This window comes from Eucyclogobius newberryi, unplaced genomic scaffold (assembly GCF_026437365.1).
Source record: "Eucyclogobius newberryi isolate DKJ021-1_F unplaced genomic scaffold, fEucNew1.0.hap1 SCAF_14, whole genome shotgun sequence".
NCBI lineage: Eukaryota > Metazoa > Chordata > Actinopteri > Gobiiformes > Gobiidae > Eucyclogobius > Eucyclogobius newberryi.
In genome coordinates this window covers 9,074,400-9,100,339 of record NW_027315768.1, presented here as the reverse complement: position 1 = coordinate 9,100,339, position 25,940 = coordinate 9,074,400, and the positions used below count along the sequence as shown (strand labels likewise).

General features: G+C 42.7%; 1 protein-coding gene and 1 long non-coding RNA gene across 2 annotated transcripts in view; both read right to left on the bottom strand.

Moving 5' to 3' along the window:
- The window catches only part of LOC140359391 (uncharacterized), a 313,132-nt gene that overhangs the window by 59,758 nt on the left and 227,434 nt on the right, over nucleotides 1–25,940 (bottom strand). The window lies entirely within an intron of this gene.
- LOC140359250 (patatin-like phospholipase domain-containing protein 6) lies at nucleotides 15,930–25,724 on the bottom strand. Its single transcript, XM_072444111.1, has 22 exons — nucleotides 25,629–25,724; nucleotides 25,361–25,522; nucleotides 25,219–25,296; nucleotides 24,946–25,151; nucleotides 24,583–24,714; nucleotides 24,368–24,491; nucleotides 24,175–24,288; nucleotides 24,028–24,103; nucleotides 23,781–23,930; nucleotides 23,624–23,687; nucleotides 23,208–23,376; nucleotides 22,942–23,130; nucleotides 22,744–22,856; nucleotides 22,518–22,674; nucleotides 22,311–22,427; nucleotides 22,171–22,240; nucleotides 19,373–19,489; nucleotides 18,077–18,225; nucleotides 17,038–17,190; nucleotides 16,273–16,389; nucleotides 16,110–16,190; nucleotides 15,930–15,947 (listed from the first exon to the last, which is right to left on the bottom strand). The coding sequence occupies exons 1-22, from the start codon at nucleotides 25,695–25,697 to the stop codon at nucleotides 15,930–15,932; spliced, it is 2,625 nt and encodes an 874-aa protein (XP_072300212.1). The 5' UTR covers nucleotides 25,698–25,724.

Sequence of the window (25,940 nt, the reverse complement as noted above, 5' to 3'; positions counted from 1 at the left end):
ATGGCTAAAAGCTTATAAAAGTCAATTTAGCATAATGCCTGCTTTAATGGGCACATATTATGCAATATTTTCTTTTTCATTACATTTATTTGTTTAATTCATGCTTGTTTCATTCATCTTGTTTACAAAGTGGTCTCCTAGAAATACTGTTTGAATTTCCTGATTGTTGAAGTCTTTAAACCATCACCGGACTCGTTCATGGCTCAAGTAACAGCATTCATGTTGCCTATGGGCTTCATTAATATTTTTTAGTAATCGTTCATTATCACTGCTGACAAAAGAAGCACTGCAATGCCTAAGTACCTCATTGGAAATGGAGGAATGGAGTTTGCAGTGCGTTTTTCAAAATGTGCATTATTGTCAGCGTGAAAAACCCATGGCATGCTGGCTAATCTGGAGAGTCGGGACGTTTCCCAGGGCTGACAGCCCCTGGCTCTGTGCCTTTCCCTTTGAGCACTGATTGGCTGCTCTGTCAGATTCGCTCTTCTCTGTCTGATTGGGTGCTGATTCTCTTTTGCCGCCGTGTCGTTGGTCATTTTTGTTGAGCTGGCGTATGTTTGGCTGCATGTAGAAAGTGGGCGGGAGCCCAAGTCCGCAGTGTTTACAGTTACACGCAGCACGTTGAAGAAAATATGATCTAGATATAACCAAAAGGCTTTTTCTACACTGATCTGACACATGAGGTATGCACTAAGTACAAGGCACAAACATGGAGCTGATGTATTGGAGCAAAGAGACATTCAGGACGTGCTGTAAAGGTCCTTTCATAGCTAGGAAGATGTCATGTAAATAAGTTACAACAATATTTAGGATAGTATTTATTTAGTAAATGAAAAGGACATAAATGTACAGGAGGTCTACAATCTCCAATAACAGAAAGTGTCTGTGACTCTACAGTTGAGGTGAACCTCACCCAGCTTATCTCAGGACAAATCAAATTCTGTATAATTACATTCAGCAACTTCATAATTTATAGTAACAACGGCGCAGAGCAGCAGAACATGAGCACATATTAAATCTCGACCAGGATATTAGATTGACCATGCACTTTACAACACTGTCGGTGCAAGTCATTTTGTGAAACACCATGGCCTGCAGTACTAATAATATCACAACGACTTGTGTATTATGGAATAGGGGCTGAAACAATGACACATTATTGTATTCACAGCCTCTAAAATACACCAGGAGACCGCAAATAATGTCTGTTGTTCAAAATGTTCTGGGGAAGGACCCAGGTTGTCTGGAGGGTTATGTCCAAGTAATGCAGAAATAGAATAAATAGGCCTCTAGCAAATACATGTTTTGATAAAGTTAGCCGGTCCAAAACCTACATTTCCTGGGCTGAAATAGGGGTCTTAGCACGCCTCTGTGAAATGTTACCCTCAAAGTGACCAAAATAATGTTTAAAAGCCACTTTAAAAAGTCACCATTTTATCAGTAATTCTTAATTGTATAACAGCCTATCCCAATGACTTTGGGCCTTAGGCGGGGTACAGCCTGGACAGGGACCATCTTGTTGGAAGCAACAGACCTACATTCAAAAGCATGGACATTTTTCAAAGTATTCTTGCTCTTTTTCTTTTTTTTATATATATAGAGTGAAAACCCCTCAGATAATGCCTTTGTTTCATCCCTTAACCATTCGTCAATTTTTTTTTTGCAAGACTTAGACAGCAGATCGAGTTCATCATCATGCACTTGGCACAATTTATAACTCAATTTCACCATTAAAAAAAGAAATCACATACGCCCTGTTGACTCAGCCCTGAAACGACAGCCTGATATTCCCCCGTCTAAGCTCTTAGATCCACACCGGTGTTAAATGTACTGGAGCATGTGGAGATAAAGCAGTAATAATGAGCCTACGCTGCTGAGGCGTGCTGGGCCAGTGTGTGGAGCCTGTTCCTTGGATGGCTCTGCTGGGAGCTCTGTCTGAGGCCATCACTGTCTACATCTGCTGCAGGAGGACTGGGCAGCTGTATGGAGGACTGGGCAGCTGTATGAAGGACTGGTCAGCTGTATGGAGAACTAGGCCGCTGTATGGTGGATTGTGCAGCTGTATGGAGGACTGGCCAGCTGTATGGAGGAGTGGGCAGCTGTATGGAGGACTGGCCAGCTGTATTGAGGACTGGGCAGCTGCATGGGAATACACAGTTCAACAAAAAGGGTTTACATGATTCGGGTGAGAAAGTGATGCACAGTTTATCCCCAGCAATAAAAGTAATTCGTTTTGGCCTGTACTAAAAGGATGGTCGTGTGAGTAGTGTTGCATGCATGTTGTAACTATAAAAAATAATTGTAGTTGTAAATGTTATTGTTATCTGGACTATACGGACTCTAAAACACACACAAAAAAGCAATTTTCAATAACAAAAATTGTTGGTGTATTATAGTTCATTTTAGATTTTTGCCAATAATACTATTTATTTCGTCAATGTTCTCTATCTAGTCAAGTCCTCAGTCACCAAGTGGAGAAAAAATTATTTGCAGTCAAGATTAGCGTCTCTTTTTTGCTCATGGAAATGCAAAATGGAGTAGAGAAAGTGCAATATTGTTTGCGTGATCTGTCTAATTTATCAAAACTAGTAAAACTAGGCATGGCAAGCTTATTTGTAGAGCACAATTCATACACAAGGCCAAAGTGCTTCACACTCAAGGAAAAATGCATTAAAATCACAAATAGTTTAGGACATAAAAGAGAAGAGTGCAAAGAAAATAATTTCAGTCATTTCAGCAACAATTTTTTAGCTTAGATTTGAACATTGTCAGAGTAGAAGCCTGTCTCACATCTTCAGGAAGACTGTTCCAGATTTTAGCTGCATAAAACTGGAACACAGATTCTCCATGTTTAGTCCTGACTCTGGCACCAGCAGGAGGCTGACCCATATTTAGTCCTGACTCTGGCACCAGAAGGAGGCCGGTCCATGTTTAGTCCTGACTCTGGGCACCAGCAGGAGGCCGGCCCATGTTTAGTCCTGACTCTAGCACCAGCAGGAGGCCGGCCCATGTTTAGTCCTGACTCTGGGCACCAGCAGGAGGCCGGCCCATGTTTAGTCCTGACTCTGGGCACCAGCAGGAGGCCGGCCCATGTTTAGTCCTGACTCTGGGCACCAGCAGGAGGCTGCCCTGACTCTGGCACCAGCAGGAGGCTGACCCATGTTTAGTCCTGACTCTGGCACCAGCAGGAGGCCGGTCCCTGAGGTCCTCAGAGTCTGAGATGGTTCATATGGCACTAACATATCCGAGATGTACTTTGGTGCTAGGCCATGGAGAGCCTTGTACACAAGCAGAGCTGCTTTAAAGTCTATTCTCTGAGCCACAGGGGGCAGTGCAGAGACCTGAGAACAGGACTAATGTGATCATACTTCCTGGTTCTTGTCAGCAGGAGAGGCCAGTGAGCTGTTACAGTAGTCCAACCTACTGGAGACAAACACATGGATTAGTCTTTCCAAATCTGTTTTTTGATTTTTTCAATGTTTTTTAGATGGTAAAAAGCTGCTGATGTTATTGATTTGACGTGGCTGTTAAAGTTCAAGTCTGAGTCCATTATTACCCCCAGATTTCTGACTTGATTTGTAGGTTTTAGAGCAGGGGTGGGAAATTATTTTCCTCCGAGGGCCATATTTGAATCCAGGCAAGTAGCGGAGGGCCGGCCCGCGATCATTGGTGTGAAAAATAAAAATCCCAAAAATTAAATATCAAATAAAATATCATTTTTCTGTCAAATATAGGCTATTGAATCTATTATTTAATTCATTTCACGTCATATTTATTAAGGATACAAGTGCAGACAGATGCCTGAGGGAAAAAAAGGGAAAAATAAAATTAAATATATATATTTTTTTTAATTACTTGGACAAGCTTGGCGGGCCGGATTGAAAGGCCCGGCGGGCCGGATTGAAAGGCCCGGTGGGCCGGAGTTTGCCCACCCCCGTTTTAGAGCGAGACTCTGGAGGTGACCGCTAACACTTTCTCTTTGTTTCTGTGGTCAAAAACGATGATTTCAGTCTTGTCTGAGTTCAGCTGGAGAAAGTTGTTTTGCATCCACACACTGATCTGTTGGATTCAGTGACAGAGTGAATCCACTGGTCCATATTCACCTGCCGACAGTGAAACATAGATCTGAGTGTTGTCTGCATAATTGTGATAGGACAGTTGATACGCAGCAAAAACGGCAGCACGTAAAGGTTGAACAGAAGGGGTCCCAGGACTGCAGCCCACAGGTCAGGGTCATGTGGTCTGAGACAGTTACCAGTTTCAACAAAGTACTTCCCGTCTTCCAGATAGGATTTTAAACAATTTAAGGCAGTTCCAGTGATCCCCACCCAGTCCTCTAGTCTCTATAACTAAGTGAACTATGTGAACTATTAGTTTCTTACAGAGTAGAGTTTTGACACAGGAGGAGACACAATTTTGCATGTTCATTCTTTCACGTTCCCAATTTGAAGAGTGTAGGTTTAAATGTTTGACAGAGACAGACACATCCAGGTAGTCTTTTGATTTAATTTAAAACCATTGTTGTGCTGTATAATTAATATAGGCTATATGTTTTTGTAACGTTGCTGGGCTAACTATGAATAAGCTAGTGAACTTCATCGTCATTTATTGTCGTAACTTCTTTTGTGTCTGTTCTTCCAAAGGAGTTCCGGCAGAGACATTTGCACCGTTTGCTGACGCAGTGAAGTCACTTACATATCAGATTTTTGCCACTAATAATATACTTACTGATGGTAAATAAGGTGACACACGCCTACAAAATTGCACATCCTTATTTTTAGTCATATTTGGAATTTAGCACCTGTCTTAGGAAATCTGGCTCTGAAATGTAGAAAAAATCGTTTTACTAGTCAACTAAAATCAAATACTCGGTTGAGCTCCAGATCTTCTGTGCTATTTTTAAGTCCATAAATCATCAGCAGACTCACCAGCATTTCTGATGCCAAATTAGTTACTAGCATGTTTATCTCCCCTTTGTACATTCCTCTGTTGCCTGTAGATAGAGCTCTAACTCAAATCTTGGCGTGAGAAACGCCTCACTGATATAAAGTAATGTACTTTTTGTAGACCTTTAGTTCTAAAACATAATGCAAAAGTAAATCTTTAAAGGCTATTAACCATACAAATAATGCATATTACTTGTCCTTTAAATAATTCAACTTTGATTTAGAAAACATCTGAAATATCATCTCCACCATAAGAATAAAAGCCAATTAGAGCGAGAAGCTGCCCAGAGTCTTGGCTCACACTTGGTCCAGGTGCAGTCAGTTTGTTGGACTTGACTGATTAGAGGCCTGAGCGGTTTGGACTCTCCCGGTAAGACAGACTCCGAGCTGGGGGGAGGGATGGCGTGTGGAGGGGGGAGGGGGTTGGTTCCGGTGGTGGTTGGTGCCGGCGGAGGTGCTGTGTTGTCTACGTGATGGATGGCCCGAAAAGAGAAGAGTCGAGCTGGGACGTGCATTTCAGCCTGACTCATCCACTCGGTAAATATGATGAATATTCAGAGGGGAAGCAGCGGGGGGAGAGAGGGGCCCCTGGTGTGTAGTGGAGCCGGAGCACAGCAGTCCTGTCCGGATTTGGGTACGAGTCCTCAGATTGAGAAGTTTTGCATGTGTTTTTCATGGGTTTGTTTTGCAAAGTCATCGAAGTTAGACAGCATTTATTTAGACTGATACTGAGATTCACAGTTTATGCGATTCATTTTAAATGAACAAAGTAGCAACATAAATACATAGACGCCATCTGTGGCCATACTGGTTCTAATCCTAAAAGTAAACTCCAAAAGAAAAATGCATAAATAGCTCAAATATCAGAACAGTCTTGATCTTTACTGTCAGCTGTGGTGATGGCTTGTATATGAAAAAAAATATATATATAATAAAAACATATATATATATTAAAAATACATTGTGTGGCATACCGAGCGGTTAGGTGCTCTCTCAAACCACTTATCAGATACACAGTTCATTATAGAAAACCAAACAACGCCAGGGCATGTGACATACCCAACATACACAACGCAATAAGGCGCACATTCATCTACATTGATGAAAAAGTAGGTGTAGCAGTGTGCGCCTGCCATCTTCTGCTGACAGGTGTAGGATATGCAGATGTCCTCCCCCTGTTGCCATGGTGATAGGAATGCGGGCTAGGTGTTATCTACTGCCCGTGTAGAGTTTTACACCCCTCAGAAGAAAGAGGATGTAATAGTGACAACAGAGACGCTCTGAACTTTGAAAATAACTTTTCATCAAATGACTCCTTTTGGACTACAGAGAGTAACGATCTCTCCAAGACAAACGCTAAAACGCTGAAAGACTATGCGGTTTTAGTGGTTTTAATAGACAATCAGCAAATCAGATTGCAAAAATGTGTCCACCAGATGACTTTACATGTACATATTGTGATATTGTGTTTAACATGTCATTTTAACTGTTTCATAACTTGTTTTGTGGACAATTTTACCTTTTTGTGTAACTCTTGTGGCCTAAAGCCAGATCTCGTCTCCTTATCAGCTCTGACCCCAGCGTGCATGCTGATTGGCTGAAGCCACGGCGCCAAAACCCCCCGCGGGGAAAGACAAAAGGAAAGAGCAGGGAGTTACAGACCAGTACCATCTGAGCTCCAGAGCGAGTTCCATCAGAGTTTTTTTCGAAGCTCGACCCTCCATCCAGGGTCCCACCAGCAAGGTCCATGAGGCCTTGGGAGCAGGCCTCGGGCCTAGTTAGCGTGAGCGATGCTATACTACGGGACAAAGACTTTTCCAAGAGAAGCTAATGTTCCCTCCCGGAACTAAGAAACCTGTGTCTGTTTTTTTTAAAACGTGATTGACGCTGCATCACGCAAAATCAAGCAAGGACCTTTTGCAACTTTTCAAGTCCACAGCCTTTTAGATCAGCCACATCTGTGGAGCAGCACGACGGCCTTTTCATTCGGGAACGCCTCAGAGCCAAGGAGAACGCCTCAGAGCCAAGGAGAACGCCTCAGAGCCAAGGAGAACGCAGATCGCAGAACCGATCCAGTCCTTCTTTGGCCAGACAACGTCAGAGCCGAGCTCCAGAGCAGGCCCTTGGACCCCAAGCAGGCCCTTGGACCCCACGCAGGCCCTTGGACTCCACGCAGGCCCTTGGACCCCAAGCAGGCCCTTGGACTCCATGCAGGCCCTTGGACCCCACGCAGGCCCTTGGACCCCAAGCAGGCCCTTGGACCCCACGCAGGCCCGTCTCCTCAGGATCACAGCTTCTGGTTCCGTTCGTATGAATGCACTTCACAGGCTGGCTGAATTTCATCTTAGAATTAACTCTAACACACAGATAGATCTAGAACTATCATGTCTAGTGTTTTCCATCTGTTATCGACTCATTTGCATATTCCTAATTCATATTTATCTGATTCTTTGGTCATTAAATCTTCATAACCCACATTTGGTAAAGTGTTCTTTCATTTCCAGAAAAGGGGTCAATGTCACGGTTACGTTCTCAAACCTTTGCATCAACGAGCAAATTAATTTCTAATTAATTAATTAATCTAGATATCTGATTTTAGAGTTGTTAAATTGCCGATTATCCGGCTGGTGCCCCATTCTTCTTTTAAAAATATGATTCAAACTTACCCACACTTAGGCAGTGTGTCATGTTTGAATTCTTGAACAATTCTTTAATCAATATCAAACCTGAATGCCCCGCCCCCTTCACAAGTGGGTGGACATTCATAACCTTACAGTACTTGTACTAGTATGTTACCCTACACAGGTGGCGCCTATGAAAGGGCACTCCCTGTAACTCTCGTTCTCTGGCCTCTGACACCATTGTAATTTCTGTGTTTATGCTGAGGGCTGGGCTTTCCGTCGTTCTCCCCAGCCTGTTCTCAGGTATGAGGTGTAAATATACGCTTATATTGGACTATTTGAATTAATTTCTAAACTACTGGCTTCTTCAGTGCCGTTGCTCCTAGGGCCTCACCCCTGCAACGTTTCGCACCGACATTTCGTCTCGCTCGTGTAAAGGTATGATGCGTCATGTTAGCTTTATTTTACCTATGCTGTTATGTCGGTGTAATCCCTCATTCGTCCAGGCGTGTTTCATAGTAGAAAAAGCTTCAGTTGTAGTCATCTGGACTCAGTTTGAAAAAATAGACGTTTCGACTCTCATCCAAGAGTCATTGTCAATAAAAGAATTTAGATCGAGAACTCCGATATTAATACTGTTCTGTGGTAAGACCCGCCCATTGGGCGGAGCCTTCCCGAAGTAGAAAGAGTTGTTTGTTTCAACAGAAACTCCCCCCTTGTATCTACCGAGCTAGCCTATTCAGAATTTTAATGGGCTATTAGAATCCTCTTTGTCTTTGTGAGACCCTGGCTCAACCACCCTGAGTACCTGATTAGCATCTAAATGTCCTGGTCCTCTACCTTTCCAGGGGTTCAGTAACCCATTATAAATAACAGGAAGATTAAATCTTAGCCCTCCATTTCTGTTTAAAGAAGGTCTTTCTTTTTTAACAAAAATAGCTTCCTTGACTCCTCTTTCAAACCATCTTTTCTCCCTGCTTAAAACCTTCACCTCACCGTCTTCAAACGAGTGATTAGAGGCTTCAAGATGGAGATGCACGGCGCTCTGAGGTCCTGAACTAGTATTTCTTCTGTGCTGATAGAGCCTCTTGTGTAGAGGCTGTTTTGTCTCACCTATGTACCGTTCTTTACAGCTTTCTTCACTCCATTGGATCGAATAAACTACATTGCTCTGTTTTTGAGTCGGCAACTTGTCCTATGCTGTTATATTGATACCAGTCTTATTAAAGCTCCTGCATGTAAATGCAGGAGCTTTAATAAGGCTCGATATGTCCCACTGTCCACGTTTGGTTGATTCCGCTGCGCGGTGCGTCACGGGGCTCAACCACACCGCGGCTTAAAGCCTGTGGATTGAGTCGTGGTGCGTCAGGAAAGTGGTACGTGTTGCCCGATCACTCAGGCCCTACATAAAGGGTTACTGTTGTACTAATAATACTGTCCATAGGTAAATGGGAGATCTTTGGAGCAGCTGCTTTGAGATACTGCCCTGGGATGAACTGCTGTATAGTCTTCAACGTTGTTTTACTTTTATGGCTGTATTATCTTAATGTGACGGTCCTGCACCTGGCGTGGCAGGCTTCGTAAGTGCGAATGCGAGCTGATCTCTACTGATTTATAAATGTAAATTGTGTACAATACATTTTGACTGGACAACTGAAAATAACAAAGTAACTGAACTTTTAAACCATTAAATTACATTTAAACTGAACCAAGTTACTCTGTCTGTCAATAACGAACCAACGTGTACTTTGTTTAATGTTGGTCCTGGGCTGATCCCAGGTGGCGTTGTATTAAGACTAAACATAGCTAAACTATGAATTTAATGGCCGTAAACACTGGCCTTGCCACATGGGCAATGCAGTTGGTAATAATTTATTAACTAATTCATATTTGAAATACTTTGTTCTTGGTTTCGGAGTCCTTTGAGTTCATAGTTGTAATATTGCTTGATGCACATCCTTTGGTTTGAAATGAACTACATGTCCAAACATAAAACAAGCCCGTGGCACAGGGCAGGCGGCCCACACAGAAGGCCAAAGCAGCGACAAAAAGGTAAGGCAGAAACGGGCCGGTGGCTCAACCCCGAAAATTAGAAATTTGTAGTGTCCACGCACTGTACTGTGGCAGAATCTACTTCATGTAAAGGGTTAGGCTCGTGAACGCGCACCCATAGACAACTACGACACTTCAGTCACCAAAGCAACGGACAACAAGCGCCATGAAGCGGTGCGTCACGGGGCTCAACCACACCGCGGCACTACAACAATACAGGCGTTAATTCACTGTTAAATTGGACAATAACGGTTTGAGTGCTGCCCGGTGGTTAAGTGGTTTAAGCCAGAGCACACTTATACCAGGCTCCAAATGCAGGCTCCAAATTGTGAATTTGAATCCCGACTCCGACAATTTACTTCACATTGTTCATGGCAAGAGTTTTGAGAACAACTGCATTTTAATAATGAATTTGGCATCATTGAAATGCAAGTCAGGTATTAGCTTTTGTTACAAACAGACAGGTCAAACATAATGAACATTTGAACCTTGGCTTGTAAAGTGTCTGAGACTTTTTGAATGTAGAGCTACACCAATTAATTTTCTTTGATAAAGTTTCTGCCCATTATAAGTCAGTAAAGTCATGAAAGTCTCAATTTGATACAAAGTAACATAAGTAACCGTTTTAATTAATGGAATTGAGTAATTTTGCATTCCAGTCGTCCTCGATGGTCAGAACTTCGGACCTGGGAGTGCAGTATCCGTGTTCCAGTTTTCAAGTTGGAAAAATAATTACCGATATAATACAGACAACAACTAAATTAAGTATCAAAAACTAAGAAGTTGAAAATTCAGATCCAATTAAGTCATTTTCAGACCCAGACATCATTACATTTCCCTTTTGTTTTTTGCTTTTGTTTTCATTAGCTATGTGTATCTATTAGCAGTATTAGCATATTAGAACATAACATTTATAACGTTCATCTATTAAGCACAGAAGCTGAGGCAGCGCAGGAGCAGGTTCACAGACAGCAAGTCGATAAGTGCTGTCACCAAACAGAGGGTGCCGACATATTTGATTTTCTGTCTCTATAACGACCTCCCTTGTTACTACAACTACTACTAATGATACAGGAACCTCACAATGCCGTTCTGATTCACAATTCACGACCAACGCTATGATTCATCACAAATGTGTCACAATTTGTAAAATAATACCAATGTTCATGTCATTATTCTTGCTTTAGTAACAAGTAGGAATAATGTTTGCATGCTAATTGTTGTTAGCTTTACCGAGGCAGCAAGACTCACCCTGAAAGCTGTGAAACGCACTCATAAACTCATTGCAGTGAAGGATGCTTGGAATGCATTAGGAGGAGAAAAAGAGATTAAATTAACTACCGTATTTTCCGGACTATAAGTCGCACCGGAGTATAAGTCGCACAAGCCAAAAAATGCATAATAGAGAAGAAAAAACATATATAAGTCGCACTGGAGTATGAAATGCGGTTGCAAGTGTGAAAATAACAAATAATATCACATATAAGTCGCTCCGGAGTATAAGTATAAGTCGCACCACGGCCAAAACTATGTGCGACTTATACCGTAAAATATGGTAGTTTTGTTTATGTTTTTAGGTATGACACCTTTAATGACGTATGTACAATTTACCAAGTGCAATGTACAATGAAGCGTTATCCAAACTCTTAAGTGTTACTTACAAGCTGCCATTATCATGAAACAATGTCTCTGATTTGTCCCAGTCATATGGGCTATTTTCCACCAACACATTTTCTAAGAACAGGTATGCAGTGGTCCGTACAATTACTCCAGGAGTGTGACCGTGGTGCTCTTCACTAGTGACACGTTTGTTTGTCGCTGGAGCAGTATCGTGCACAATCCATCCAAACAGAAATAACATCATGACTACAGATCGAAGACTTGTGAGAAACAACACCGAGACTCTTTCTGTCGCTCGGAATTTAATCAAGCAAAACACACAGGAGAAGAAATCAAAGGTGGGCAAACAGGATTAGAGAGGTGTGTTCAGGAGCGTGCAGAACCAATAGGAACTTAGTCTTCATCAAATACAAAAAAGGGGGAAAGGATGATTCAAGAACACTTCTATCTTGTCATATTAAAAACAAAAAAAATCAGCCATATCAGTTAATATTTGATTTGTCTATTGGAAACAAATAAATTAGCAAAGGAAAACTCCAGAGAAGCGACCATGTGGCTGAAAGAAATGAATATGCAGCACAAGACAACAGAAAAGAAATAACTCCCAGCCCACCTTTTTAGGGCCTATTTTTCCTAAAACATCTGACTAGAATAAGCCCCAATTAAAGCTGAAGCTGTTCCTGAACCCTTTGGAGTTCAAACAAATCGCTCAACTTTATGTGGAGCGGAAGTAGTTTTCACACAGCCATTAGTTAGGTCGGGGGGGAAATGGCAGTTGCAGTCTGGACTGCAGTAAACGGCCACTCCGAGAACACTTAAAAAAGGTGGTCTCCGGCGGCGTGTGGAGTGAAAGCAGACCACCTCGGGCTGACCTGCTTTCACTGCGGATGTCCGTGCTGAGCAAAAGTGCTTGGAATTTAAAGAATAAATAATGAGATTGCTCGGACCACATTATTTGTATCAATAGGCACTGAAGTCAATTGGATCCACTTAAATCAACAAGAAATTCCTGCCACCATAACGCAGGTAAAGGCTATGTGCAGAAATGCTCAGAACATGTGTGTTGATGATTTACGGACTTAAAAATAGCACAGAAGACCTTGCTGATGTACCTGTCAAGATGTGAATCTAGGAAATTTGAACGAATTCTGGAGCTCTGAGTAAAAAGAATTAAGGTAAGACACTCAGCTGGCTCCTCTCGACGTGGAGGAGCAGCGGCTCTACTCAGAGCTCCTCCCGTGTGACTGAACTTCTCACCCTATTTCTAAGGGAGCGCCCAGCCACCCTGCGGAGGAAACTCATTTCGGTCATCACACAAAGCTCATGACCATAGGTGAGGGTAGGAACATATACTGACCCCAAGATACTTGAACTCCTCCACTTGGGGCAAGGACTCCCCACCCATCTTGAGATGCTGATTCTAATCCCAGCCGCTTCACACTCGGCTACAAACCGTCCCAGTGCATGTTGCAGGTCCGGGTTGGATGGAGCAATCAGGACAAAATCATCTCTAAACAGCAGAGATGAGCTCTTGTGGTCCCCAAACAGGACACCCTCAGAGCCCTGACTGCGCCTAGAAATTCTGTCCATAAATACTATGAACATAACCGGTGACAAGGAGCAGCCCTGGCGAAGTCCAACAAGCACTGGGAACAGGTCTGACTGGTCTTACTACCGGCAATGCAATTGCACAGCTCCTGCTCCAGAGAGGGACCGGACAACCCTGAGCAAAGGGCCCCGGACCCCACATTCCCGGCGCACCCCCCAAAGGACACCACAAGGTACACAATTGAACGCCTTCTCCAAAGCACATGTGGAGTGGTTGGGCAAACTCCCATGAACTCCCATGAGTGTATAGAGCTGGTCCAGCTCTATACACTCTGCTGTTTGCAGACAATGTTGTCCTGATGGCTCCATCAAACCCGGACCTGCAACATGCACTGGGACGGTTTGCAGCCGAGTGTGAAGCGGCTGGGATGAGAATCAGCACTTCCAAATCCGAGGCCATGGTTCTCAACCGGAAAAAGGTGGCTTGCCCTCTTTAGGTGGGTGGGGTGTCCTTGCCCCAAGTGGAGGAGTTCAAGTATCTCGGGGTCTTGTTCACGAGTGAGGGAAGGATGGAGCGTGAGATTGACAGGCGGATCGGTGCAGCGGCTGCAGTGATGCAGTCGCTGCATCGGACTGTTGTGGTGAAGAGGGAGCTGAGCCGAAAGGCAAAGCTCTCGATTTACCGGTCGGTCTACGTTCCTACCCTCACCTATGGTCATGAGCTTTGGGTAGTGACCGAAAGGACAAGATCGCGGATACAAGCGGTCGAAATGAGTTTCCTCCGCCGTGTGGCTGGGCGCTTCCTTAGAGATAAGGTGAGGAGCTCGGCCACACGGGGGGAGCTCGGAGTAGAGCCGCTGCTCCTCCACGTCGAGTGGAGCCAGCTGAGGTGGCTCGGGCATCTGTTCCGGATGCCTCCTGGGCGCCTCCCTCGGGAGTTGTTTTGGGCATGTCCCACCGGGAAGAGGCCCCGGGGAAGACCCAGGACACGCTGGAGGGACTATGTCTCTCGGCTGGCCTGGGAACGCCTCGGGATCCCCCCGGAGGAGTTGGAGGAAGTGTCTGGGGAGGAGGAAGTCTGGGAGTCCCTGCTTAGACTGCTGCCCCCGCGACCCGGCTCCGGATAAAGCGGATTGATTTTAAATGCTTACTTATGAATGTAATTGGGTTTTAGTGCTTTTGTCCTGTTTTCAGTCATGTAATATTGTTATATTTTTACTTATCTGAGAGTAAATTCCTATTTTGATTTTTGTTGTCAAATCGTGCCATTGTGAGTTGTTTGTGGATCTTATAGAGATAAAACATAAAATTGTGGTGTGATTTTGCAGTCCTTTGCCGGACCTTAGCCCTCCGAAAAATCTGGCCCCCTGGAAACTTTAATTGGAGACCCCTACTTTAGACTTTGTTCTTTAGACTTTATTTTCTATTTTTTATCCATTCTACATAACAAATAGAAGATAAGCAACAATAAAACATAACGCAAAAAGAGCCTGAAGCCACATGTTCGCCGCAATATGAGCTGCTGCCAGGTTGGAGAGTGCTCCCGGGGTCTCATCTGCGGGTTCTCCCTGGGTCTCACCTGCGGGTTCTCCCTGGGTCTCACCTGCGGGTTCTCCCTGGGTCTCACCTGCGGGTTCTCCCTGGGTCTCATCCGCAGGTTCTCCCTGGGTCTCACCTGCGGGTTCTCCCTGGGTCTCATCTGCAGGTTCTCCCTGGGTCTCACCTGCGGGTTCTCCCTGGGTCTCATCTGCAGGTTCTCCCTGGGTCTCATCTGCGGGTTCTCCCTGGGTCTCATCTGCAGGTTCTCCCGGGGTCTCATCTGCAGGTTCTCCCTGGGTCTCACCTGCGGGTTCTCCCTGGGTTCCCCCTATGGGACTCCCATGGGTGCCCTCCACCAGTGCTCCACATGTTTCCACTGTGGATGCTTCCTCTGTACCTTCGCTAGCATTAGGGTCCACATATGGTTGAACCTCGTTCCAGATCTCCATGGTCTGGTCAGTCTCGGCAGATATGTGTGTGTCCATGCAGAGTCTGTCTCGCGTGAGGTTTGGTCGTGGTTTGGGACAGGTTTGCGATCTAATGTAGTTTGGGTTTAGTCGTGGCTCAAAAGATCTGTTGTTGTTGTTGTATTGCTTTTAGTGGCGGTTGGCAGCCAACTGAAAAGGTGCATTTACTGCCACCTGCTGTAGTTGTACCTCTTCTGTAGTTGTACGTCTTCGACTTTATTCTTTAGACTTCTTCTTCTTTGGTGTTTTATGGCGGTATCCAAGTGTTACATTACCGCCACCTACTGTAGTAGTACGTGATCAAAGTTTCTTCTTCTTCTTGTTCTTCTTCTTACTACTTCTTCCTACTCTAGTTGTCCGTCTTAGACTTTAGACTTTATTGTTTAGACTTAACTTTAGACTTTATTCTTTAGACTTAAATCGGTTGGTATTATACCTGTTATACATATACAACAGGTATACATCAGGAGAAAGAGAGAGGAGAGAGAAAGACTGAACCCTCTAAGTAATTTTTGAACTCAAAGCACAATCTGACATCATTCCTTTGACAATATCATCATGATAACAACTTTCAATGACATCATCTTCTTTTTTGGTGTTTTATGGCGGTTGGTGTCCATAGTGTTACATTACCGCTACCTACTTTAGTTGTGATTCCTGGAGTTACTTCCGTTGTTGTTGTTGTTGTTGCTTTCAATGGCGGCCGGCAGCTGTGCATCTACTGGATTGAGTGTGGAAAGGAGACCAGCGACGGCCCTAACTCCATGTCTTTACTGATTTCTCTGATTTTCCAAATGGGGATTTTCTTTACACTGACTCCCATTTAGTGCCTTTAGCGCATTTTCTATTTCTGCACATTCAAGCTGTTTTGTTACAAGAAATCTTCCTGCAGCTTTAGTAATGATCCTGATCCTTTCAGTTCTCTTTTAAGTTTGAGCTGCACAGTTTAAGCTGGCACGTAGGGGCGGTGGAACATATATGGCCTTACTTCATAGCTCATGAACACTTTACTAGGCAGACATTTTTCATCAAGTTTTACCATTACTGACAGGCTGTCACATCATTCTCCAAACCGGGTTGTTTTCAATCGCCTGGCATCCTCAACCTTAGCTCCAGTTAAACTCTCTTCACAGCAGTCACCATCGTAGGGACGCCTGTTTAAACAGGAAGTCGATACATTTTACGGTTGAAAATCACAAAAATGTAATTTGAAATTCGACTTATGTTGTAGCTTAATATAAAGTACCAGGAAGAAAAGGCAAAATACTATAGTAGGGTTTTTTTTATCATCAATCCAAATTATTATGATATTTTACCTTCTGTGAGATCTGAACTGGTTCGATCCTGGAGATGATTTCTGCAAGATCGGTGAAGTCTGCGTCCGGATACGTGCATGACTGACACAAAAAACATACAAACAACGTCACAAGAGATCCAAACATGAAGAACCGTTTCCCGTGTTTTGCATGTTTGTCTCACGTCGCTTTTCTTGCTGTCGTCGTAGTCGTCTGAGCGATGGTCCTTCAGCATGTTTTGGATGACGTGTTCACGAGCCCAACCAGCGAACAACAGTTTACCGTGCTGATAACCGATTTCCTGCAGGCATAATATTACAGAATAACACTTAAGTTCAAATCAGCATTAGTATGTTAATCACAGCGCTGTGCAGTGAATGGAGCGGCAACAATTCATCAGAATCATTGTGACTAGTCGACTATTAAAAGAACTGTAGACATAATTTGATTGTTGTAATCATTATTTGGAATATACAGACTCAAAAACACCAAAATACTGTTTTATAGCAAAGACAGTGGCACAATAAATCAAATTGACAAAATTGAATTAACTATTTTGGGTTTTCCACAATAATAATTTCCGTCACCATATTTCAACATTTATTTGCTTGAAAATGTATTTAAATGTATAAGAAAAAAATAATTGGACTTGTTGACTACTAAAATAATCATTAGCACTAGCCCTAGCCATTAATTAATTACTAATTTGTGATTATTAATGTATTCAGTTAATGAAACATAAACTATAAAATGATCAATCTATATTCACTAAAGGATCAGTACAATTCTAATACTCTTTTCCAGTCAAAAATAAGGTGGACAAATAACAGGTGCTCTATCCAAACAATAGAAAGTCTGATAAAATACTTAAAGGAAACAAAGTAGTTAAAGGATAATTGTATAAAGAACAAGAGCCATCGAGGTCTGAACAGAAAGTGAGTTGACTTACGTAGATTTCATCAAATTTCCCGAAGTCTGTGGTCTTGAAGCGGTCGATGGGTGGTCTTATGTACTCGCAGTAGGCACTCTTCTTCACCTCCTCTAACTGCCGCACACACAACACATAAGCCAAGCGGGACTGGATCTCTACTATGTTCGGAACCTGCAACGTCACATGCACCAAACACAAAGAACATTGTGACCACTGATTATATCACATTATCAAGGAGCAAACATGAGAAATGACAAAACTGAAGCTCCAGGACAGGTCCCCAAAAGTGCAGATGTATTTGGGTTTTGTAGGCGGAGTCAAGAATATTAAACAGGTGACGCACATGGTTTGTAAAAATAAAGGACTTGTGGTCTGAACATGAGAAATATTCATTTAGTGATGAAAAAAACCAAGCCAAAAATACGTTAAAATGTCTATGAAAAGGAATGTATGTTTGTTGTTTTTGGGGCAAATTAGTTGATTCAAATGTAGCCTGCATGATCTGATCCATAAATCAAGTTGAAATGTATTTAAATGTGAACTAACTTTGCTAGTGGAGGGTTCACCACCTGCTTGCTTGAATTGCTTTGCCTGGAGAAAAGCAGGTGACAGCAGGAGGCCTAGTTACAGGTCAGATCTGTGGAGAAGCAACCCCACTAACAGTAAAATGTATTTTTCAGCAATAGAAACACCTTTTTAATTAAATAAAAGCTAAAAAATGTGTACTATACAGTGAAACATTCTGCACAAGCTTCTCCATGGAGACGAGCAAGGGACAGGCCCTCCACCAGAAACGTTACGTAGTGAACCTTTAAGGCTAGTCAGATAAAGGTCCTGGCTCCTTGCATCTTTCTGCTACAGACCGACGCTTCCACAGTAATGCAAGAATTTTGTTCGCTGAGGGAAAAGTTTTGCTGCTAAAATATGATATTAAGTGGATAGATTTGGGTAAAATGTTTAATGTTCATGTTCAGTGTTGTGTCTGCGTAGGATGTATTTGCTCAGGCACGGAGCAGTGAAAGATAATTATAACTTCTCAAGTCGCGCAGTACTCTACCTTGACTTTCTTGGCCCAAGGGTTGAGGCGCTTCCAGAGCAACCACCATCCCGAGAGGCAGTCGCCATAGTTACACAGGTCGGTCTCATCCTGGCTCCCCACATCAACGGCAATGACGGTTTTGGCACCCATGTTCCTCGCAATGTCCGCTAAACGTCCAAACGCACGGACACAACAACATGGAATCCAAAAACAAAAAGAAGATAAGTTAGTTTAAATTCAGGGGTCAAAAGGTGACTTCACACCACAAAACCACTGCAATGCTGTTGTATTTCAGTAGCTGCTATGAGCATTTAAGATCAGTCTAAAATAAGTTATTTACCAGGAAATTAAATCAAAATTTTGGCTGACCTTTTCCATGTGTTTACTTTCTTAAAAGGGGTCTTGGGGATTAGCATTTCTGTGGTGTTGAGCCATAAATAGACACCGGAAAAGCAGACCAAAGCCGCCCAAAACATTGAACCAAGAACTGAAAATGCAGCTGACCGGGAGCTGTATTGAGAGTTCCTGTTTATGGATCAGTGTCAGAGACAATTAGAAAAATACAACAGTTTTGCAACATTTTTAAGACCAACACTTTTTTATCAGTGCAAACAGTTTTTAAATCCTCTTTCTTATTTAAATATCAGTGGGACAAAGCCAAGCTATTAAAAAATGAATTAATGCAATGGTCCACTGATAAAAACAACAACAACAACAACAACAACACACAAATAAAGGGCAACCAGAACTTGCATAAGCTCAAGTTGAAATGTCTTTGCTTTGCTTGCTTTATCTTTATACTTTGTAGTTGATAAAATGACAGATACAACATAGAACTGTAACACAATAGCTTATATGGGTGAAAAATTGCGATGTATATCTGTAAATGTTCTTTCAAATATTTTTTGACGCAGGAGGAAATTAATCTCTGCCTTTTCCTACTTGAGGATTGGAGCACAGTTTAATTTCAAAATTATTAATTGTTTAAACATGTTTTACATTTCAAGTTCCTAACATAACTGGAATACATATGCAATGATTCTTATTATTGCATTTTATGTATGTTTTATATAAGGGTTTGGTGTGAATCTGAATGCTGTTTTTACATTATACACATTAAAGGGAAAGAGTTTACATATGATGATCGACTGATTCAGAGCCCTCTTGGTTTCATAAATCAATCCTACGCTTTATACTTTCCACCTTTCTAGCTACATCCTGCATTAGGGCCCTAAAACATCCCCTCATCATAAAACATCCCCTCATCACCCTCCTCTTGTTTCAGGGTAGGACACTTGCAGTTCCCCTACTTGCCTGGCAGATTGTTGACGTAGCCACCGTCCATTAGTAAGTGTCCATCTTTGGGGTCACAGAGGGGGGGCAGGTACCATGACAGGGTCATGCTGGCACGCACATAGCGCCATAGAGAGCCTGGTACAGAAGGAGGAAGGGAGTAACATCTCAGTACTGGTCTGTTAGTGCTGGTGCAGGCCATGGCACCCCAGAGGGACCAGAGTGCTATTGGGGCATGTCCTGTGGTTTTATTGTCTAACTGCATACTCTGAGTCCACCACTGCACACCTCACTACCTCGTACACTCACAGTGCAGCAGTTAACAAAGGACATGGCATCATCACAGAGCATCAAGGCTATTAGATCTCCAAACTAGGCCCCAACAAGATGCCCTACACTAATATTATATAATTGTATCTTTGATTGTAGCTTCTTCTAGTGCTGACATTGGCAGCTTGTTGTGACCACGTTTGAAGATCTCTCACTGTGAAAATGGCAGGAAACCGCCTGCTCTTTCCACCAGTTCCCAAACGGGGCAAGAGCAGGTCGCTGCACGGGATGGAAGGACAAGAAGGACCAAAGAAAAGCCATGCAACTTGCATGTAGTATATGTGGACTGTGAATGAATGAATCTGAATGAAGCCACTGCAGGATCCAGAGCATGTTTAACGTAAACACTTTGAAAGCAGGACACGCTGGAGAGACTATGTCTCTCGGCTGGCCTGGGAACGCCTCGGGATCCCCCCGGAGGAGTTAGAGGAAGTGTCTGGGGAGAAGGAAGTCTGGGAGTCCCTGCTCAGACTGCTGCCCCCGCGACCCGGCCCCGGATAAAGCGGCAGAAGATGGATGGATGGATGGACTTTGAAAGCATCAATATATGTTCAACATATTGATGATGTCATGCGAGCAAAGCCCAGACAAGAGGAAATGCATTGTAGTTGAAAATAGTCTTCTCTCACAGAAACCAGATTGGGTACTGAGCCCACAGGACGACAAAAGAACCACAAAACACATGAAAAGTCATCATAGAAGGGACATTTGGGGAGGTGAGCGGTGTATTCATCAAATAGGGGCCAGATTCAGAGGACATACAGATGGGAACGTGGGGAGATGGAGAAAGAACAGCGAGACTGAGAGGAACACAATGTATCACGTAAATAAAGAAAACAAATGTAGTGTATCAAAGTTATTCGAACAATATCACTTGAAATACATATGCTATGTCTCATAAAACACATGATCGTGATTAAAATAAGGTGTTTATTGTGTGTTGAAATGTATTTGATTTGTTAGATGGTTGTTTCAGGGTGTGAGTAGTGCAGGGGGAAGGAGAAGAAGTAGAAACTGCCCATCCATTGAACAGCAAAGACTTGAAAGACTCAAGAGGCCAAACGGCTGCTCTACAGGGTAAACCCACTTGGGCATGAACTATTGCCAGAAACACTATTTGAAAAGACGCTAAATCATGTGTGATTGTCAAAGGCAGATAAGCAGCAGAATGAAGCTGAAATGAATGAGGGAGAAGCATGGTGTTGGTAAAGCCAGACGAATGCAGATGTTCTAGATGCTGCGTGTCGACAAATACACCAGTCTACGCCAAAAGCCCTGTGTGAACACTGCCCTGTCATGTGCATGAGAAAATTACCTTTTATTTCCAGTTTTAGGCACAAAAAAGATTATTTAGCATGATATGGTAAGAATATTACTGAGTTAAAGACATTAAAGCTATGTACGAGTCTCAAAAAGCATGGTAAACAAATAGTGGACAGTTGATGGCTTTGCTCTAGTTCAAACACATGCGGCCTACAGCGTTTGCACTAATAAACAAGACAACAAGCATCTCAAATCCAAACTTTTCTCTTTATGCTTTATAAGAATCACAGGGGAAAGGTATTCAACTGTTGTGTTTAGCAACTGTACCATTGACCAACTAGAGAATGAAAAGTAAAACCTTTTTTTGCTTGATGTCATGGTATTGCTTTGCCTAGAATGGTCCACAGAATAGCATCAAACATATCTAATCTCCATGGAGACAAGCAGGTGGTCAGATCTGTGGAGAGGCGAGCTCGCTCACAGAAAAGATGGATGTTGTTCAATAAAAACACCTGTAATCGAACAAATTATTGATGGGCGATATGTTGGTTCTAGTATTGGCATCGGCCGATATCGAGAAAAACAATAATATAACTGTTTACACAATCATGCAACAAATTATTTTATATACCAAATATATGTATTATTATTTTTAAATAGTGAAAAGTTTATTTGTGATTATTATTTCAACTTAAGATGGATTAGTGGTCTTGCTATATCAGCCGCAGCAGCGAGCAAAATATCGGCATTGGCTGAAAAAAAAAAAAATATTTTTGGTCATCCCTAGAATAATATGTTTGATGCCATGTTTAATGCCATACTAGGAAACATTCTTAAAACAATCATCTCTATGGCAAAGAGCAGTTGGCGTTCACTCCACCAGCTCAGTGCACCTTTAAATTACATCCAAACGAGACGATCCAATTACTAGATTACTGGATATATATTCACCCCAAAATTAGTTCAGTTTGGATCCCTGTATTTTCTTCATCACGCGGTACTTAGAAACTAGCACCTGTTATTGCAGTTGGCTCAGGACATGCTAAAAGTACAATGACGAAAAGGTATTTGTTCCGTCAAGTATTATGTATTAATCGCTTATGAATTCTTATTTTAGCAAGTATTAGTCAGTGTTAATTATTAGTTATGTGGGTGCATAACAGTACGATGGTTATAATAGTAGGGTTATTAGAGTAAAAATAATAGTTTCTTCTCTGGTCTCTTACCATCCTGATGGACTCGCATGGCTGAGGCTGTGATGTCAGTCGTGACATTAAAATATGGCAACCACAAGTCCTAGAAAAACACATATTTATATACAGATGCGTTATTGTCCATGTGTATTTTCATTGCCTTACTCATTTACCTCAATTTGCTTGTCCTGGAAAACTTTGTATAGAGTGGAGTTGAATCCAGAGCCGGAGAACCTTGAGGTGATGAGATAAGTCAGATCAAGGACCACCTTAAAAAGGGATTTCATCGCCTACGGGAAACGTAAGAGTATTTGAGTGTTTAGTAGTCTTTATTCCTCAGCACAAGAACAGGACAAATGTGACAGATGTGAACAGTGTACCATGGACCACTCCCGTGCTTTTTGTCTGGTGTGAACAGCACTCCTCTCCTTCGCATACAGCGCACCAATGAATGACCCTATCGAGGTCCCTCCAACCATGTCAATAGGTATTCCTGCTTCCTCCATGGCACTGATCACTCCAACATGAGAACAGCCTCTATATAAGCAATACAGTATGTACATAATATTCTTTTGATAGGGGCAGCACAGTATGAGGGTTTCTTGCCTGGCTCCTCCTCCTCCCAGCACCAGAGCGATGCTGTTCCCAGTCAGGGCTCGGGCCAGCCGAGAGAAGTCACTGTGTCTGTCCGCTTTTTTCCCAAAAACCTTTTCATAAATCTTCAATTGATAAGACAAAATGCACTTTCAGATTGAAAAAACACAATAAACACACACACACACAATAGTCTGACTTTAGATAAACCTGTACCAGTTTGCTGGGCCTGCGTCGGGAGAAGACTCGGTGCGGACACTTTAGGTGAAGGTGACCTGAGCACCAGCTCCTCATGTTGAGCCACTCCACTGTGCGGGACGGTTCTGGGCCGTCCTCTCGGTGCAAGATCACCAGCTTCTTCAGAGCTCGGACTGACTTTTTCTCCAACATCTGCTCCAGCTAAGATTACACAACAGAAAGGTGATGCAAATCTTTATATTTGAGACACAATCACATCTATTCTTTGAAAAACTAACCTCTCCAACTGCAGGCTCTTGGTCCCCCACACCCACAATGAGGATGCAGTCAGCCTGTCGAATACAGCGCTGTGTCCAGGGGGTCATGGTGTTGTCGGTCTGGTACAGAACGATGCGGTTTATATCCTCCTGCTGGGCCAGCCAGCCGGACAGCCGGTACTCGTGGATACTGGGTCGTAACAGAACAATGTATATCAATTGGCCCACTTTTATGTATAGCGCTTTTCTACCCTCATGGCACTTCAAACGCTTTACATATGTGCCATTAGAGGTGGGAAATATTAGTGAACGTTGTTTTGAAGATAAGCAACAGCAGCAAAAAGAGCAGATAATACATTTTTTTTATCAAGTGCACTTTTGCGATTCATTTTACAGACATTTCACCTGTGTAATAAACAATACTGTCCTGAGCATACCTGTCCAATGCAGAGGCCCCCAATCGTTCTCTTATTATGTCACTTGTTAACAGTAAAGTTGGCCCTAAATAAAAAGACAAAATAGTCAATTTTTTTTTTTTTCAAGGTTATAAATAGTTATCACGCAAAGTAATAAAATACAAGCGCGAGTGTTTACCAATGGCACTGAGGGCGTGGCTGAGCTCCAGGTTAAAAGCATTGATTGGCACCTCGTCACCCACGGGCAGCACAGCCACAGTGGAGAGGTTACTGGACGGGTTGGTCACATCTGCACTGGTGGCGACACTCGGCAGTCCCAGAGCAGAAGCTGGAGGTAAAGCATGTCAAAAGTTCAGCCATGCCGCCCAAAGTCAAGTCACATTGGGCATTTTGACACGCAGTTTGCCTTTTTCTCTTTTTCTAACCTGTGAAAGGTCCTCGCCCCTGCTGAAGGTTCCCTAAAATCTTTTGGCCCAACAAGTGGAACAACCGCGTCACAACCTAAAATATAACATAAATCAAAGAGCGCCAATGAATAAAACGAGAACATTCTTAAAAGCCATAAATTTCACCTGTGGATGTCGTGTTTTGATGATATTGAGCGTTCCTTCTGGCATTTTGACCAGCTCCGTGTCCCTGACAGCGTGGACGGTGGTGGCTCTCGGCTGTTTAGTCAAAGTTTCCACCTCAAGAACAAGAGCAAAAACATGATCATCATTAAATGTTTTTGTTTTTTAGCGTTCAGTACAGACGTCAGACACCTACCTCACCAATAAGATCTCCTCTACCGTATTCCTCGACGAGCTCTTTCTTCCCGTTGGCCTTGCGGATGACCGAGCGCAGACGTCCGTTCAACACTATGTACGTGCAGTCTGACTTGTCGTCTTGTCTGAAATTTAGAAACATTAAATTGAAAAGCTCGGCATCATAATATAATATAGTAAACAGAAAATTGCAACAAACTTAACAAAAACCAGTACCTATAAAGAGCTTTTCCGGCTTCCACAGCCATCCAGTCGATAGCGAAGTCCATCTGCCTGACGAAGGCGGACATGCGAATGACCTCCGTGTGAGCCGCACTCAGGACAACACTGGGCTGCTGCCGCATGATTCTAAAACGTATATCATGGGTTTGCAAAATATGTGAAAGTGCAATGTTAAGAGAACGTGTCACAAATGAACTAAAACCAGGACATCAGGGGAAACACACAGGCAGAAAACTCTTTATAAAATGGGGAAATAATAATAATTTGTTGTCACTTTATTGACTATTTATTTTTATGTTTTTATTTGACCAGTCTGTTTCTAAAAGAAATAGAGCCAGTCTAATCCGACCATCTTACTCGTAAAAGTCTGACTTGGAGATCTTGAGATAAGTACAGTTCCGGAGAGCTTTGATGGTGAAGTTTAGGGGCTCTCCTGTGAGCACGGCCTGCTGTCCCACCATCTCCCCCGGGCGGGTCACAAACAAGCACACCACCTCCTGTTTGTTTATCATCCGCTGGTACACATACAAACACCCGGAGAGGACAAAGTGCAGGCTCATATCCTGAAAAGAGATGTAAATTAGACACAGCAGGCAAATACAGTGTAGTATATTTAAATTTGTACTGTACCTGGTCCCCCTGTCCGGCTAAAACAGCACCAGCTTTAGCATGATGAAGAGTTACTCTCCCTTTCAGCAAAGACGGGTCCTAGAGAAAAATGCTCTTAAGAATTAAGAGAAAAATTCACGTTTTACACTGAACTGAAACCAACCTCTATGTTCATGAGTTTGAGGATCTCTTTCTGGGCATCCTCAAACAGAACAGCCCTGGAAACATTAACCACTCCTGGCTCTTCCTCAGGATACAGGTAGATGTCTGAGGGAACCTCATCCACTGTCATGTTACGCTCACGCTGGTCTGGAGCTCCACCACACTAGCACAGAATTATGAAATAATCAATTTATTTTAAAGTCAAAATTGTTAGAAACCAAGAGATAATTATAAATAAATAATCTTTATCTGTTATCAGAGGCACTTACCTTTGATGTTTGGGGAGGAGTGTTTCTATCCTCGTCAAAAATAGAGATACGACCTCTTTCATACGCCATGTCAAAGTCTGACTTAAGGCTTTTCTGGATCCCTGACCAAAAATAAAATAGCACCTTCAAATTCTTTGCATAGACAAGAAGAAATACACTGGCCTGATTTATTTGACTGTATTAAGCCTTGTCTTAAAACATATTTTTGGTCTCAGGCTTTTAACACTGCATGAATTGTGTGGTCCCCTGTTGTCTATTATTGATTTATTTTTCATTAATTTGATTTATTTATGCCTGTTTTATTTGTGCATG